This window comes from Schistocerca piceifrons, chromosome 4 (genome assembly GCF_021461385.2).
Source record: "Schistocerca piceifrons isolate TAMUIC-IGC-003096 chromosome 4, iqSchPice1.1, whole genome shotgun sequence".
NCBI lineage: Eukaryota > Metazoa > Arthropoda > Insecta > Orthoptera > Acrididae > Schistocerca > Schistocerca piceifrons.
The window spans coordinates 429,822,671-429,840,119 of NC_060141.1; the positions used below are offsets into that span (position 1 = coordinate 429,822,671).

The 17,449-nt window shown below is 41.3% G+C and overlaps 1 protein-coding gene across 1 annotated transcript in view; it reads left to right on the forward strand.

Moving 5' to 3' along the window:
- Positions 1-16,316, forward strand: part of LOC124794941 (probable asparagine--tRNA ligase, mitochondrial) — an 83,964-nt gene extending 67,648 nt beyond the window's left edge. Inside the window, exons 5-6 of the mRNA XM_047258655.1 lie at positions 8,274-8,554; positions 16,081-16,316. Of these exons, the coding sequence (XP_047114611.1) occupies positions 8,274-8,543 (270 nt within the window). The 3' untranslated portion in view covers positions 8,544-8,554; positions 16,081-16,316. The remainder of the gene's footprint in view (positions 1-8,273; positions 8,555-16,080) is intronic.
- The last annotated feature ends 1,133 nt before the right edge of the window (positions 16,317-17,449 follow it).

Genomic DNA, 17,449 nt, shown 5'->3' on the forward strand with positions numbered 1-17,449 from the left:
GTAAAAACATATTTGTGTTTCCTATTGTCCCCGATGAAGACACAATACAAAAATTGCAAATTTCAAGAATACTTCCCACACCAGTTGAGAAGTGAGGAATGTTCATTTTTCGAGAAGATGTGCTTTAGACTCGAAGACAATCGTTTATTTAAAGTGTTTGCAACTTAATTTAGAATGATGAGTGAGAAAAATTATTTTGACCTTTTAGTTAAATTACTGAGTTTGTTTGTAATATTTCAGTTAAGAACTGTAAAACATTTTTATTTAAATTTTTGCAAAATAAAAACTAATCTCTAATACATAAAATTCATTATATCTTTCCATATCAGTTATTCATAACAAAGGGCTACCTTAAAATGTGTAAAATGTCACCAAAATCAAATAAAAAGTAAGTAGAATTTAGAAAAAGGCAGTAACTGTCCGAATTTGTCCTCTATATACCGCAACTTTGGACAGAGATTTAAAAAACACGTGTCTGAAATCACCCCAATCCATGGGGTGACTTCGGACACTTTATTTAACTGCCTCAGATAAATATACCTACACATAAACTTTCTGGTTCTGGGATATTTTATTAGTTACACATATACCCTACCATTTCCATAACAATCAATTTAATCTAACAATATATACAAAAGTTACAATCAAAATACCAACAAAACCGTCCGAAATCACCCCATTTGATGGTACTTATTTTTTTATACCAGTTCTGAAACAGAAACTCGTTCATGAAATAGAAGGAGTGGTCCAAAATAAATGATTTTAAGCTAGATTTAAAACTTGATCTGCTGCCTACCAGACACTTTATGTTGTTGGGCAAATGATCAAAGATTTTTGTTGCTGAATACTGTACTCCTTTTTGAGCAATTGACAGCTTTGATAACGGATAGGAAAGGTCATTTTTCCCTCTATTGTTGTACATATGAACAGCAATGTTCTTCGCGAATTGAGAAGGATTATTTATAACGAATTTCATTAGCGAATATATGTACTCTGATGGTGCAGTTAAAATACCTAACTCCTTGAATAGGTGCTTACATAATGTCCTTGTGTGAACACCACTAATTATTCTCACTGCTCTCTTTTGTGCAATCAGTGCTTTATGTCGAAGTGGTGAGTTACCCCAGAAAATTATTCCATAAGACATTATTGAGTGGAGATATGCAAATTACTGTTTATTACGAAGACTAGCGATTATATGAAGGAGAAAAGAAGCTGAACTTAATTGTTTGAGAAGCTCAGTAATATGCTTCTTCCAGTTCAAGTTGTCATCAATATGAACACCCAAAACTTTGGAGAAATATACCCTGTTAACTGAGCCCTGTTCAAATGCTACACCAATTGTTGGCATGACTCGATTCGGTGTACAGAACTGGATATAGTGAGTTTTTTCAAAATTAAGGGAGAGTCGATTTTCTAAGAACAACTTAATAATTCTTTGAAAGACATCCTTAACAATATCTTCAGCTGCTTTTTCTGGAATGGGTTTATTATAACACTCGTGACATCTGCAAAAAGTACTAATTCTACTTGCTGAACGTTAAGTGAGAGGTCATCCACGTGAATAAGGAACAGCAGAGGACCCAAAATTGAACTCTGTGGGACTCCATTTGTGATAATTCCCCATTCACTAGAATTTACCACCCTCCCGACATTATTTATGTTATTCAACAGAACTTTTTGCTTTCTGCTCATTAAGTATGATTGAAACCAGCTGTGTGCATAGCCTTCAGTTCCATAAAACCTGAGTTTTTCTAAGAGTGTGACATGATCCACACAGTCAAATGCCTTGGAAAGATCACAAAAAATACCAACTGGTGATAATTTGTTATTTAGGGCTTGTACTATTTGATGGGTAACTGTGTAGATAGCATTCTCAGTCGAGTAGCCCTTCCGGAATCTGAGCTGTGACATGCTGAGTAAATTATTTTCACTTAAATGTGAGACTACTCTTGAATATATAACTTTTTTGAATATTTTAGAAAATGAAGTCAGTAATGAGATTGGTCTATAATTATTTAAGTCACTCTTGTCCTCTTTCTTGTGAAGAGGTTTAACAATTGCGTATTTCATCTGTTGGAAACATTCCCTGTGCCAGTGAAGCATTACATATATCACTGAGGACTCCACTTATCAAATTAGAACAACACTTCAAAATTCTGTTAGAGATTCTATCAACACCACATGAGCTCTTGTTTTTCAGTATATTTATAATTCCCTTATCTTCAGTGGGGGATGTTGGTGCTATTTCTAAAAGCCTAAAGTCCTGGGGAATGACATTTTAACATTTTTTTTGCTTCTTCAAGTGAACCCCTTAACCCTATACTTGCAACTTGCGAATTATCACACACAACATCATCATTTAGCTTTATTGCTATGGTGTGCTGTGCGCTGTCAGGCTGCCCCGTCTCCCATTTGACAATATTGCATATAGTTTTAATCTTATTATCTGCATTAGTAATTTCTGTCAGAACACTTAAGCTTCTCGACTTCTTAATGACTTTCCTTAAAATATTGAAGTAGCTTTTGTAGTAAGCAAGTAAAGTCAGATCCTGACTTATTCTGGCCTGTCCATGTACACTACTGGCCATTCAAATTGATACACCATGAAGATGACGTGCTACAGACGCGAAATTTAACCGACAGGAAGAAGATGCTGTGATATGCAAATGATTAGCTTTTCAGAGCATTCACACAAGGTTGGCGCTGGTGGCGACACCTACAACGTGCTGACATGAGGAAAGTTTCCAACCGATTTCTCATACACAAATAGCAGTTGACAGGCGTTGCCTGGTGAAACATTGTTGTGATGCCTCGTGTAAGGAGAAATGCGTACCATCACGTTTCCGACTTTGATAAAGGTCGAATTGTAGCCTATCAAGATTGCGGTTTATTGTATCGCGACATTGCTGCTCACGTTGGTCGAGACCCAATGACTGTTAGCAGAATATGGAATCGGTGGGTTCAGGGGGGTAATACGGAACGCCGTGCTCGATCCCAACAGCTTCGTATCACTAGCAGTCGAGATGACAGGCATCTTATCCGCATGGCTGTAGTGGATCGTGCAGCCACATCTCGATCCCTGAGTCAACAGATGGGGACGTTTGCAAGACAATAACAATCTGCACGAACAGTTCGACGACGTTTGCAGCAGCATGGACTATCAGCTCGGAGACCATGGCTGCAGTTACCCTTGATGCTGCATCACTGACTGGAGTGCCTGTGATGGTGTACTCAACGACGAACCTGGGCGCATGAATGGCAAAACGTCATTTTTTCGGATGAATCCAGGGGTTCTGTTTACAGCATCATGATGGTCGCATCCGTGTTTAGCGACATCGCGGCGAACGCATATGGGAAACGTGTATTCGTCATCGCCATACTGGCATATCACCCGGCGTTATGGTATGGAGTGCCATTGGTTACACATCTCTGTCACCTCTTGTTCGCATTGACGGCACTTTGAACAGTGGACGTTACGTTTCAGATGTGTTACGACCCATGGCTCTACCCTTCATTCGATCCCTGCGAAACCCTACATTTTAGCAGGATAATGCACTACTGCATGTTGCAGGTCTTGTACGGGCCTTTCTGGATACAGAAAATGTTCGACTGCTGCCCTGGCCACCACATTCTCCAGATCTCTCACCAATTGGAAATGTCTGGTCAATGGTGGCCAAGCAACTGGCTCGTCACAATACGCCTGTCACTACTCTTGATGAACTGTGGTATTGTGTTGAAGCTGCATGGACAGCTGTACCTGTACACGCCATCCAAGTTCTGTTTGACTCAATGCCCAGGCGTATCAAGGTCGTTATTACGGCCAGAGGTGGTGGTTCTGGGTACTGATTTCTCGGGATCTATGCACCCAAATTGCGTGAAAATGTAATCACATGTCAGTTCTAGTATAATATATTTGTTCAATGAATACCCGTTTATCATCTGCATTTCTTCTTGGTGTAGAAATTTTAATGACCAGTAGTGTATTTCCCTCTTCCTCTTACACGATATCTTAATTCCCTTAGTAATCCAGGGCTTACTTGGCTTAGTAATGGCTTTTTTGAATAACGTCTCAGGAAAGCTACTCTCAAATATTGAGACAAATTTACGGTGGAATAAATTGAATTTGGCATCAGCATCATTTTCTGTGTATACTTCACCATTCTACCTCTTGTAGGCTGCTTTTAAAACTCTTTACCCTGTTCACATCAATAAGCCTCCCTGCCTTGTATGAACCTGCCTGTAAGGTGCTATATGTGTTATTTCCATTAACTGTGCATCATGATCAGATTGCCCATTAACATTAATTGTTTCTGCCTGAGCACTGTCTATGAGGGTTATTGATAAGTGACCTACTATCCTGCTGCACGCAAGTTGGAAAATTTACAACAGATACTAGATTGAAACAACCAAACAGAGATTCTATCTCATCTTTCCTATCCCTATATTTTAAGAAATCGACATTAAAATCTCCACAAACTGCTTCTTTTTGTCTGACAGGTAGCTCAATAATGCCTCTAGATTTTTCATGAATAGCTGAAAGTTACCTTGAGGGTATCTGTAGATTATTACAATTACTATAGAAGTATATTGCAGTAGCAACTCACAAGCACATTCTTCAAGAATTGACGTTTTCCATGTTGACTCTACATGAATAAGATGCTAATTTGCAATCCCTTAAGTTTAACTTCTCCATCCCTGAGGTTATATGGTGTTCAGAGAGACACAAAACATCCATACCTTCAGAATTTACCCTATTTTCTAGGCATACAAGAAACTCATCTATCTTATTTTTCAATCTTATAATGTTCTGATTTTATTTCTTTGGATACTGCTACAGACATTATGGCACTGTTCTGTTTTAATCTCTTCCAATACTCTCTCTCTGTAACCTGACTGTAATGTAGAAAACGTGTCCCTCTGACTCCAGTTATCACATTTATTTTGTCTTGTGTGCATATGGCCCCCTTTTCATTTTCTGCAAGATGATCAACTAATCTATCCTTCCCCTGCCTATTCAGGTGCAGGCCATGACTAGTGTAACCCCACCTCCCAATTGCATCAGCAAGCACAGCACAGATATGAGATTTAGTTTCTGCCAACAGTAACCCCACCCCTCCAGCTCTCTGTTAACACAGTTGACAGCCGTATTAACCCAGGGCTGGTCATGGTGCTGCAAAACACCCACAAACCCCACATGAGTGTGAGCTGTTGCTGCTTCTATTACATCCAGGTCATACCTAATACTATAGTCCGAATTGCTGGCCAGGCTGTTTCCTGCTCCTCTGACTATAAGAACATGGTCCTCGCCATCAGAATCTTTGCACAAGGCCACTAGGTTTCTGTAACCTGGCCAAGCTTAGCACTAGGTCTCACAATGCTTGTGACCTGGTACTCGACTCCTAGCCTATCCTGCAGCAACTGGCCTACACCTCTTCCATGACTGCTACCAAACAGCAGGACTCTTTCCTTTCTGCTTGACTTTACTTCCGACCTAGCATTACAATTGTTACTAAGAGTCCGCTGCACCCTACATTGCTGAAAAACTGTTTGAGGCTCTTCTACTTCAGGTAATGAATCAAACTGATTGCTCACGGGAATCTGAAACTGGTGAGTCTGGAGGTGGTGGCATCATATGAAAAAACAGTAGAGACCCAACGGTGGTGTGGCTGAAAATTTGATGGACTGTGATACTCAGACATTTTGGAAAACGTGCTGTAATAGAAGATCCCGCCGGAATGCTGCTATAACATCTCTCAAATTTATTGGGGAGACCCCAGAGACTATAACCTGGGAGCAGTCTGAAAACAGGCAGTTTCCTGTCTGTCAGATTTCCCATAGGGAGTCTGGAGAGAGCATCTGCATTAGAACGTTGATGGGAGGGGCAATAATGTATGGAGTACCAGTAACTGGATAAGTATAAAGCCAAATGATGGAGCCAGTTATCCATTCATTCGGACAGTTTAGTCTTGGGCCCAAACAAAGACAGCAAAGGTTTGTGATTTGTACTAAATGAAACCTATTTCCTCAAGAGACAGTGTAGAATTTGTGCACTTAAGAGGCCGCAGGAAAAGGCGGTTTTATTTCCAAAACAAGTATTTCTGTGCTTGCAGTAGAGGAAGGCCACGCTAACAAACTTGTCCTGATAATTGTTTTGTCCCAACAGTGGATTTCCATGATGCATGTAATCCCCGAATTTGGAATGCATACTATCCAAAGATGGAATGCCAAGTCCAAAGATGAGTGCCAATACTAAAGTACATTAATTCATTGATCGTAGAGGCAGATACACTTCCATCAAATAAGAATGTAACAGGTACATTTCAAATTTCCACACATAATAGTATTTCTTACATAGTATTTCCACTGCACAGTCACATCCTGTAATGCTGTTTAAGTAAACAATAGACACTTGCAGGTAGCTATCTTTCAGATTCTGACATATTTAAGCCATTTGTCTTTTATGAAAACCCTGTTGGTGCTTGACCTCATAATAAGGAGAGTCCCGATGATGTAGATCTTAAGTGAAACAGATATTTCCAGTCAGATATTTGTTTGTAAGACTTTTTCATTGCAATATCACTTGTGAGGAAAGACTGTGCCTTTCACTAAATTTATTTATTCATGTTTAACAATAGTATTATGGAAAAGAAAGATTGCTAGTTACCACATAAAGGCAGCATTGAGTTGCAGACAGGCAAAGCGAAAGAGACTGTTAAAATATTTACTTGTAAGCTTTTGGGCAAAGTCCTTCTTGTGACGTTAGCCCCCAGTGCCTGAGACAGTGACCGCACGTGTGTGTGTGTGTGTGTGTGTGTGTGTGTGTGTGTGTATGAGAGAGAGAAAGAGAGAGAGAGAGAGAGAGAGAGAGAGAGAGAGAGAGAGAGAGAGAGAGAGAGAGTTGTGCTTGTGTGAATGTGTGTATGTTCTGTTTCAGGACTTTGTCGAAAAGCTTACAAGTAAATATTCTAGAGTCTTTTTGATTGTGTCTGTCTATGACTCAGCATCTCTTCTGTGTGGTGGCTACAATCTATCCTTTCCACAATTGTTTTTATTGTTTCATCTTTTAGTTTCCATTGTTTTATTCATGTTTAGTGAGAACAGCGATAACCATACTGATGAGAACTCTACCCCCCCCTCCCCCCAACAACCACCACCACCACCACCACCACTGCTACCATTATCTCTGTCTAAAGAAGCAATGTCTTGATGTCTTGTAAACCTCCAGATTATTTTAATGGACAAGAGATATCTGGCTCCAGAAGTATTTTTTCTGTTTAATTCAAGAAGAGTCAGAATCTGTTATATTCTGTGATTTATTTCCACTTATTTGGGATTAAATAAAATCTGTGTTGATGTTGTTGAAGCTTGCATACAATACAGTGCGTGTCTGTCACAGACTTCATCCAATCAAAAAGAGGCCATACAATGTTTTATTGATCAACACTCCAGTGTGAGTGAATGTGAAATGTAAATAATCTTTATCATTCCTCATAGAAGAAGTAGTACAAATCTATTGTTATCTTATTGCATAACAATTCGAAGTATATTAATGAGTTTGGTAATATCCTGTGTAAGTGACTAATGTTTACACAACCCTCCCGAAAATGTCATTAACATCTCTTATAAGATGAAAATGGGAAAAAGTGTGTATAAAAGGTAAACTTGGAGTTTTTATTTTTATTTTGCAATTGAGTTGTATTCCACAGTTCATCTTGACTTCCTCACATCTTGCGATTTTTTTTCTGAATTACACAATAATACCCTGGCTCATTTGACAGCAGTGGTGCAACAGTAGTTTACTAAAAAGTAAGTCTTGTTGTTTCCCAAACTGTACTTTTATTTACCAGATTTGTCAGCTTCAGGCCATATCCTCTTCCCAAAACATAAAATGTTCAAGATTTGATTCAGTTGAGGGGATCCAGAAGACTTAACCTTAAACGCAAAAATTCTGAAGAATGATTTCTCTGAGACCACTAAGAGGTTGAAAACTCGTACTGAGCAATGTACCTGTCAAATTGACCCTATTATGGGTAATTAAACAACCATTATGACTATGACTTTGAATTTGTGGGTTCTTATGGATTACTCTATGTATAAACTGTGCACATTTCACCAAAAATCTCGTTGTCATACTTGATAGCAATTGACAAAAAATTTCTTGCAATAATATTTGAATAAGCGTCAGATTGTTGAGATACTTACTGTGTAGCAGATAAGTCTCTTGTCTGTTTTATTGAACACACAATAAAAGGTGTCTTCTACTGCAACAGGTTGAATCCTTGGAGTTGCTGGCACCCATTGTTGGTGAATTAGTTGGTGGAAGTATTCGTGAAGACAACCCAGATGTCTTGCAAGAAAAGCTATTGAATCTTGGTTTACAAGAATCACTTGCCTGGTATCTGGACATACGTCGCTTTGGAAGCGTCCCTTCTGGTGGATTTGGACTTGGTTTTGAAAGACTGCTTCAAACTTTGTTGAACATACACAACATACGGGACACAGTTCCATTCCCTCGGTGGCCTCATAATTGTAAAGCCTGAGCAATGTTTTGGTGAGTTTTTATTTTTGTTAATTATTTGTTTGGTTGTTTATGGATAATGAAAGAAAAAGTCAAATAACATTTGTTACATATTTCAGAATGAAGTGCACACAACTCTGAAGGAGCTCTGCTATTATTTACAAAATATTATGGCGTGAACTGTGTAATATAAGTAAAAATGCATCTAATTTGTTCTTACCCCAGCCCCATCCCACTCTCCCCTCCCCCTCCCCTGAAGTTCTCACAACCTCCCGTCAGGTAACTGCTCCCTGTGCCCAGCCGAAGAAGTTCCGCCCTTCTTTGGCATCTGCCGGTGATTGGACACCCTCCCAGGACCCTTCTCCCTGGTGTCTCTCAGGCCAGAAGACACTTACCACCACTTGACCGCGAGGTGCACATTCTGTGCGCCCCAAGGTCGCCTGCTCTCTTTCAGTTCCAGATCTTGCAGAAGCCTGTGCTCCCCCTGTGCCCTGCCCTCCTCCACTTCAGAAAGAGAAGAAGAAATATAAATCCCAAGACAGCCATCTCTCCGCTAGCAACTTGTGTCTGACATCTTATTTATGGATGTCACACCATCCTTGTCGGTGACAACTACTGACCGAGTGACCTGACCTCCTCCTCAGCTTCTTCATGTCTACCTTGGACTCATGCCACATGATCATCCAGTGGAATTGCAACAGATACTATCATCACCTACAGGAAATGCAACTTCTTGTCTCCTCTTATTCTGCATTCTGTCTCGTTCTTCAAGAAACGCATTTCCGTGATGACCACTCACCAACTTTTCGTGGTTATTGAGCGTTCTGTTGGTACCATGCTTTCCCCGGGGTAGCATCTGGTGGGGTCTGCACTTTTGTCACTCCAATGTCATTTGTGAGTGGACCCCCTATGTACCACCTTGGAAGCAATAGCAGTTCAAGTGCAAATGATTCCGGCAATCACCATTTGCAATGTCTAACTCCCCCACAGGTAGGCCACTTGCTTACGTTGCACTGTCTACCTTAATCCAGCAACACCCGCCCCTGTTTCTCTTCGTTGGGGGACTTCAGTGCCCACCATCCACTGTGTGGGAGTGTCACGTCAGTGGGTAGGATTATCCTATTTGACCAACTTATCATGGACCTCAATTTGTGTCTCTGCATTTATGGTTCCCCTACCCACTTCAGTGCTGCTCATGGCACCTTCTCTGCTATTGATTTCACATTCTCCTCCCCTGCCCTCGTGGCTTCCCTACATTGGTCACCCCATGATGACCTTTGTGACAGTGACCACATTCCAGTGATTCTATCATTCCCCTGCTGTTGCCAGGCAGACAGGCCCCCATGCTGGGCATTCCGCAGGGCCAATTGGTCTTTATATATGTCTGCTGCCCACTTTGATACTCCCCTCTTGAATTCTGTTGATGTAGTCATGCAAGGCATCTCTGCCAATATTCTTCATGCTGCTGGCATTGCTGTCCCCATATCCATAGGTCCCCCTTTTCATCGGCTGGTTCCATGGTGGATGAAGGATGTCGCAGTTGCTGTCCAGGACCACTGACAGGCACTGCAGTGATTTAAGCGACACCCTTCACAGACCAACCTTCTCGCTTTTAAACATCTCTGTGGTAAGGCTCGTTAAGTGGAGTAAAAAGGACTGCTGGGAGTGCTACGTTTCCTCACTGGGGACGTATGCCTCTTCATAGCAGGTTTGGTCAAAGCTCCGTAGCCTCCTGGTCCGCCAGCGACAGTCAACTGTCCAGGGTTTGAACCTCCAAGGTGTTCCGTGCACTGATCCGTTGGTCAGAACACCTTGCGACACACTTTGCGACAGTATGATCGTCCTCTTCCTACCCTACCACCTTTCTCTGGCAGAAATGCAGAGTTGAATAGACCCTCCTCTGTTTCATTCCGCACCATGTTGAGCCCTATAATGCACCCTTCGCTGAATGGGAATCGGTGCAGGCTCTTAGCTCTTCACGAGAGACAGCCCCAGGGCCAGATTCCATCCACAACCACATGATCCAACACTTGGGCATTCCCCAGAGGCAACAGCTCCTCAGGGTCTTCAACCATGTTTGGCTCAGGGGCACTTTCCCATCACACTGGTGAGACAGTATAGTTATTCTCGTCCTTAAGACCGGGAAAAACCCAATGTCTCCTGACAGCTACTGTCCAATTACCCTTGTGAATTTACTTTGTAAACTGCTTGAAAGAATGGCCAATTTCTGATTATGTTGGGTACTTGAATCTTGGGGCCCTTTGTCCCTGTATCAGTGTAGCTACCAGGCAGGGCGATCTCCAACTGACCATTTACTCCGATTGGAATCAGCCATCCAACAGGCTTTTACTCACTGCCGGCACTTTTTCGCGGTCTTCTTTGACCTACATAAGGCATATTGCATGGCTTGGCGCCATCACATTTTAGTTACAACAATGTAAGCCATGAGATTAGAAATTAGAGAAAAGTTAAGAAATATCCTCTACCATTTAGTACGTACAGAGTGTATACGAACCAGGCCAACTGGGAGATCCGGTAAAAACTTGGGAATTTTTTCATTCGGGAGAAAACTGGGAAAAACCCGATAATTTTTTGCAATTCTGGGAATTTTTCATTGTTTTAGTTTTCTGTTAAATTTTTGTAATTTTGACTGGTAAGAACCGATACTCTAACAGAGGATATTACAGGATCCAGCTACTGCAGAATAATACTTCAACAATAAAACATAAACGAGAGAAAAAATGAAAATAACTTAAATTGCAATGGAAATGCACCATATACGACGACACACAGTGCTCATGCAAGCATCTGCCAACAGCGAAAGGCTTTAGGAAGACTACGCAATGCTTCATAACAGAAAATTACCCCCGATGAGCGTGAAGTCACAACTGTTTACATTAAGGACTGATGCGAGTGCTACGTTTCCTCACTGGGGACGTATGCCTCTTCATAGCAGCTTTGGTCAAAGCTCAGTAGCCTCCTGGTCCGCCAGCGACAGTCAACTGTCCAGGGTTTGAACCTCCAAGGTGTTCCGTGCACTGATCCATTGGTCCTCGCAGAACACCTTGCGACACACTTTGCGACAGTATGATCGTCCTCTTCCTACCCTACCACCTTTCTCTGGCAGAAATGCAGAGTTGAATAGACCCTCCTCTGTTTCATTCCGCACCACGTTGAGCCCTATAATGCACCCTTCGCTGAATGGGAATTGGTGCAGGCTCTTAGCTCTTCACGAGAGACAGCCCCAGGGCCAGATTCCATCCACAACCACATGATCCAACACTTGGACATTCCCCAGAGGCAACAGCTCCTCAGGGTCTTCAACCATGTTTGGCTCAGGGGCACTTTTCCGTCACACTGGTGAGACAGTATAGTTATTCTCGTCCTTAAGACCGGGAAAAACCCAATATCTCTTGACAGCTACTGTCCAATTACCCTTGTGAATTTACTTTGTAAACTGCTTGAAAGAATGGCCAATTTCTGATTATGTTGGGTACTTGAATCTTGGGGCCTTTTGTCCCTGTATCAGTGTAGCTACCAGGCAGGGCAATCTCCAACTGACCATTTACTCTGATTGGAATCAGCCATCCGACAGGCTTTTACTCACTGCCGGCACTTTTTCGCGGTCTTCTTTGACCTACATAAGGCATATTGCATGGCTTGGCGCCATCACATTTTAGTTACCCTCCATGACTAGGGCTTCCCTTCCCCTTCCGATTTTTATCTGCAAGTTTTTATCTTACCAGCTGTTCTGGGTTCGAGTTTGCACTTCACTCAGCACCCCTCAGATTCAGGAGAACGGTATCCCACAGTGTTCTGTGCTAAGTGTCTCACTCTTCCTCGTTGTCATCAATGGACTTGCAACCTCTGTTGGGCCACTGGTTACCCCGGAATTGTATGTCGCCGATTTTTGTATTTGGTGCAGCTCCCACTCGGTAACGTCTGCTGAGCGCCATCTCCAAGGTGCCATCCGATGGGCCTCTGCGTGGGCCACCACCCATGGCTTCCAGTTTTCTCCCTCCAAAACACTTGTATTTATGCGTTTTTGTCGTCGACCCATAGTACACCCGGATCCAGAAATTTATTTAGGCAACCAGCTCCTCGATGTTGTAGCACAGTCCCGTTTCTTGTGTCTTACTTTTGCTAACAAGCTGACATGGCTGCCTCACATTCGCCACCTAAAGACTGCATGTATGTGGAAGCTTAATGCTATCTGCCTCCTGGCCCACACATCTTGGGGTGCAGATTGTTCCACTCTTCTCCATCTTTAACATTCTCTGGACTTGTCCAGACTAGATTATCGTAATTAGGTTTATGGCTCAGCAGCTCCTTCTACTTTGAAACTCCTTGACCCTGTCCATCATTGTGGGGTGCATCTCGCCATTGGTGCCTTTCACACTAGTCCTGTTGATCGGCTCCTCACAGAAGCGGGGATTCCCCCTCTACACATCCGACGGAGCCAACTCCTTGTTTCTTACACAATCACCATTCACCAATCCCCTGACCATCCTGTGTACCCTGTGCTCTTTGCCAATGAGGGATGACTCCCTCCTAAAACCCACCCACAGGTGGGATTGCTTGTTGGCATGTGTCTCACTTCCCTCTGTTGGGATCTCCATCTCCACTCATTGGACTGCACCCCGTGTCTTTCCTCCCAGTACCCCCCTCCCCCCCCTTTGGATGGTGCCTAGACCATGGATTAGGACTGATCTATTCCAGGGTCCTAAGGTCTATGTTGCTCCTGTGGTTTTCCGGCACCTTGTCTGTACCATCTTTGCAGAGTTCCAGGGTGCCACCATCTTTTACACTCATGGTTCTAAGACTATTGATAGGGTGGGATACGCTTTCACGTCTCCTACTGGCTTTGTGCACCATTTATTGCTGGGGTCATAAAGTGTGTTCACAGCAGAGCTTCTAGCCATTCAGAGGGCCCTCCTTTTTGCTTCTCAGGCCTCCCTACACAGTGTTTTAATTTGTTCGACTTCATGAGCAGCCTGCAGGCTATCAACCAATGCTACTCTCATCAGCCTTTTGTCTCTGCTATCCTTGACCTTCTCTCTACTCTTGATCATGCCACCTGTTCAATCGTCTTTCTCTGGGTCCCAAGTCATGTGGGCATCCCATGGAATGAATTGGCTGACTGTTCGGCTAGAGAATCAGATACTTCCTTTCACGATTGCAGCTGCAGATACGCGGATCTACATCAAATCTCTCTTTGCCCAACAGTGTGGAATGCCATCTGGAGTGCTACTGCTCATAGTAATAAACTCGGCACAATCAAGGAGTCTACTGCAGTTAGGCACTCTTTTTTCTGCTCCTCTCAGAAAGAGTCCACTGTTTTATGCCATTCTTGTATTAGTCATACCCGGTTCACCCATTGTTTCCTCCTACATAACGACCCACCCCCACAATGCGGTTGTAGAGCCAGACTGATGATATCTCACATATTGGCGGAATGTTCCCTTCTTTCGGCTCGTCATGTTAAGTATAGTCTTCCTGATTCCTTATGTGAAAGTGGTTTTTATTTCCAGATGTAAGGTTCTCCTTTAGTCTTGGAGCAGGGGCAGGTTGGTTGTAGTTGGCACTTCTTTTAGTCTTCTCAGTCTGAGACTCCATGACCTCCCCCCTTTTTTCCAGTTTTTAGATTTGGTCTCACCTTTTATGCCTTTACTGTGTGTGTTTAATGTTCATTATTTTATAATTTGACTCCCCTGACTAGATCCATTCATTTTTAGCAGACCCTCTTTCTTCTGTAACACACTTCAGAATTGCGGGACTGATGACCTCGCCGTTTGGTCCAATAACCCCTCTCAATCAGTCAATCAAACAGTCAATCCTGTTCCCCAATCAAAATGTTCCTGCTGCATACTCTGGAGTTCCAGGAGAGAGCCTTTTCTGTTCTCCCTACATACTCCCCACTGCATCCACCCCTAGTGAAAATATTTCCTACAAGATTGGCAACAAATCCCTCTACTCACTACCCTATAACAGCTCCCACATTCCTCACTTGTGGACAGTTTCGAAACAATAATTAAGTTTAAAGAATGTTTTAAATTTATCAAGGACGTGAGATCGGCTGTGTGTAAACAAAAAACGATGCAAAGGTCTTAGGTGCAGTGGTTGTTGTTTTTGTACTGATTTAGAGATACAATGACAAAAGAATGAATTAGTGATTACTTTGCTTTTAGAGAATTTACATTATGAAGTATGTTTGGTCAGGTTTTTAAACATTTATAATTTAGAAAATTTAGGCCTAGATGGCATCTATCTAACTAATAAACAATACGAAGTGTGTTAGTTAAATACGATTTAGAAATGTTCAATTATTGTGACAATAGACACTGATGAAACTAGTAGCTGCCTTTTTTGACGAATTTTACACTATCAAGAAAACTTGAATAGAATTTTTTGTGTTTATGTCACGCAAAATTTCGGGTTATGTCATGATTATCAGGACTTCAGATAACACAAAGTTTTTTCAAGAACAAGTTATACTGGGACACTAATATTCAGTTGTGTGACAAGAATGGACACTACAGCAAGTATATGAAACAAAGAAAATTTAAATTTGACACTATTTCCTCTTAAATAAGTTCTTTCAGCACACAAGAAAATACCCCTGAATTCACTTGATGCCCATCTTGTAGATAGATGCAGCCATCTTGTAGGTAGGTGAACTGAAGGGGTATCAGTCTGGTATATGACAAGGTTCATTTGTAAACATGCTGTAGTGGAAGTGCAGATTGACCACTGAAACGTGCATACAAATGCACATCTCACATAACTTGTAAGCCACAGTTAGCAAGTCTGCAAATGATCAGATTAACAGGTTATGTCAATACAACCTATAATTCACGCAGATATAGGAGTTCAGTGTCAGTGGTTTCTCACCAGAATACTGAAAAAGAAATAGTTGTGTACTTACATATAAAATTATCTCCTCCTTCTGTGTCTTTCCTGAAGTGATGAAGCCTTGGGAAATACTTGTAACTACATTTTTCCTCTCATCCTTTAGTCTCTTTATTGTGCAACTGGAATAGCTATTGTCTCCTACAAACCTCTCAGGCACAGTTTTAAGGAGATTTTTGCTTCCTCATTTGTCTCTTCTAACATTAATTTAGTGGCACTGTGTACAATCACATATGCTTGGTTATGAAGAATGTTCCCTGCAGTTACAGTACGCTGAGACTGCGATGCCATGCTATGTAGTAAAGTGATAGCAGTGAAAGAATGCTTGAACTGCACAGGTTGGCAGGTGACTTTCAACTGAGGCTTTCCGAACATAGAGATGGACTTGCTCAGCGCTCAGGATCAGAGTATGTTTCTACATGAGATCCGTGTTATTGTGTGTGAGTTCTACCCTGACATGAAAATGAATTTGTCTGAAAACTAGTAAAGTTTTCAGTTGTGTTTGTTTGCTTTTCGAACACTCAAAGTCTTTACGTCTCGGTGAATTGTTACCTTTACTCTTAAATTATTTTTTCATTATAAATTGTATGTGTCATTTTAATAAGTATAATGTGGGTGTAAATATTTTTTAGATGTATGTTCTGTTTTAGGAATTGAAGCAAGAACCAGGAAGGATGTCTGCAGTGTACTGTGTTCTGTCTTTCATGAAGTGATGATAGAAATAATATGGCCTTTGAGGATGACTTGAACCCCTGAAACTGTCTCAAAAAATGGAAAGAAGATTTCTACAACTGTATAAAAAGCTGTTTGCATTAAACCTTCTTGTTGAGCTTTTTTATGTACATTTTGTTGTAAATAAATAAGCTGTTATATTTGTATTAAAAAATATCTTCATAATGGGCTGTATTGTGAGCATTGTTCCAAAGCGGAGTGAAGTAAGTTGTCCAAGATGTCAACAATGTAAGCCATGAGATTAGAAATTAGAGAAAAGTTAAGAAATATCCTCTACCATTTAGTACGTACAGAGTGTATACGAACCAGGCCAACTGGGAGATCCGGTAAAAACCTGGGAATTTTTTCATTCGGGAGAAAACTGGGAAAAACCCGGTAATTTTTTGCAATTCTGGGAATTTTTCATTGTTTTAGTTTTCTGTTAAATTTTTGTAATTTTGACTGGTAAGAACCGATACTCTAACAGAGGATATTACAGGATCCGGCTACTGCAGAATAATACTTCAACAATAAAACATAAACGAGAGAAAAAATGAAAATGGCTTAAATTGCAATGGAAATGCACCATATACGACGACACACAGTGCTCATGCAAGCATCTGCCAACAGCGAAAGGCTTTAGGAAGACTACGCAATGCTTCATAACAGAAAATTACCTCCGATGAGCATGAAGTCACAACTGTTTACATTAAGCCTAGTTTACATGACGACATTGGGTTGCGCCACTCGTTGCATGGAATGAATTGCACGCAAGAGGTTTCATATATGACACGGTGACACCAGTATACACTTCAGTTTCGTCGCTTTGTGGGTACTCGAGTCATGTCTAAAATGGAAGTTTTGGCAGCTGCACGTAGCACAAGTTGTGATGGAGTTAAAGCTTGTTGCGTGGAATTGCTGCATAAGAAAAAAAATAAGAAACGTGTTTCGATTCGTGACTGGATGAAGAAAAGACAGCTCGGTTGCTCAGCATCCTTGCTGAAATAATTTATAACGGAAGTTTCTAGAAGTTCTTTTAATTATCTTAGAATGTCACCAGAACTGTTCACATTTCTTCTAAATAGAGTTAATTATGCCATAAGGAATAAAGGTACTGTAATGCATGAAGCACTGTCACCAGAACTGAAATTTCATATCAAATTGTGTGCATTACAATCGAGAACACTCTGCATGCTATAAGATACGCTTTTAGTTGCTTATGATGCTATTTCATTAACACCAATAATTATTAACATTAACAATTATTAACATTAGTAACAATAATTACTCGAAGCAGGCCACATTAAG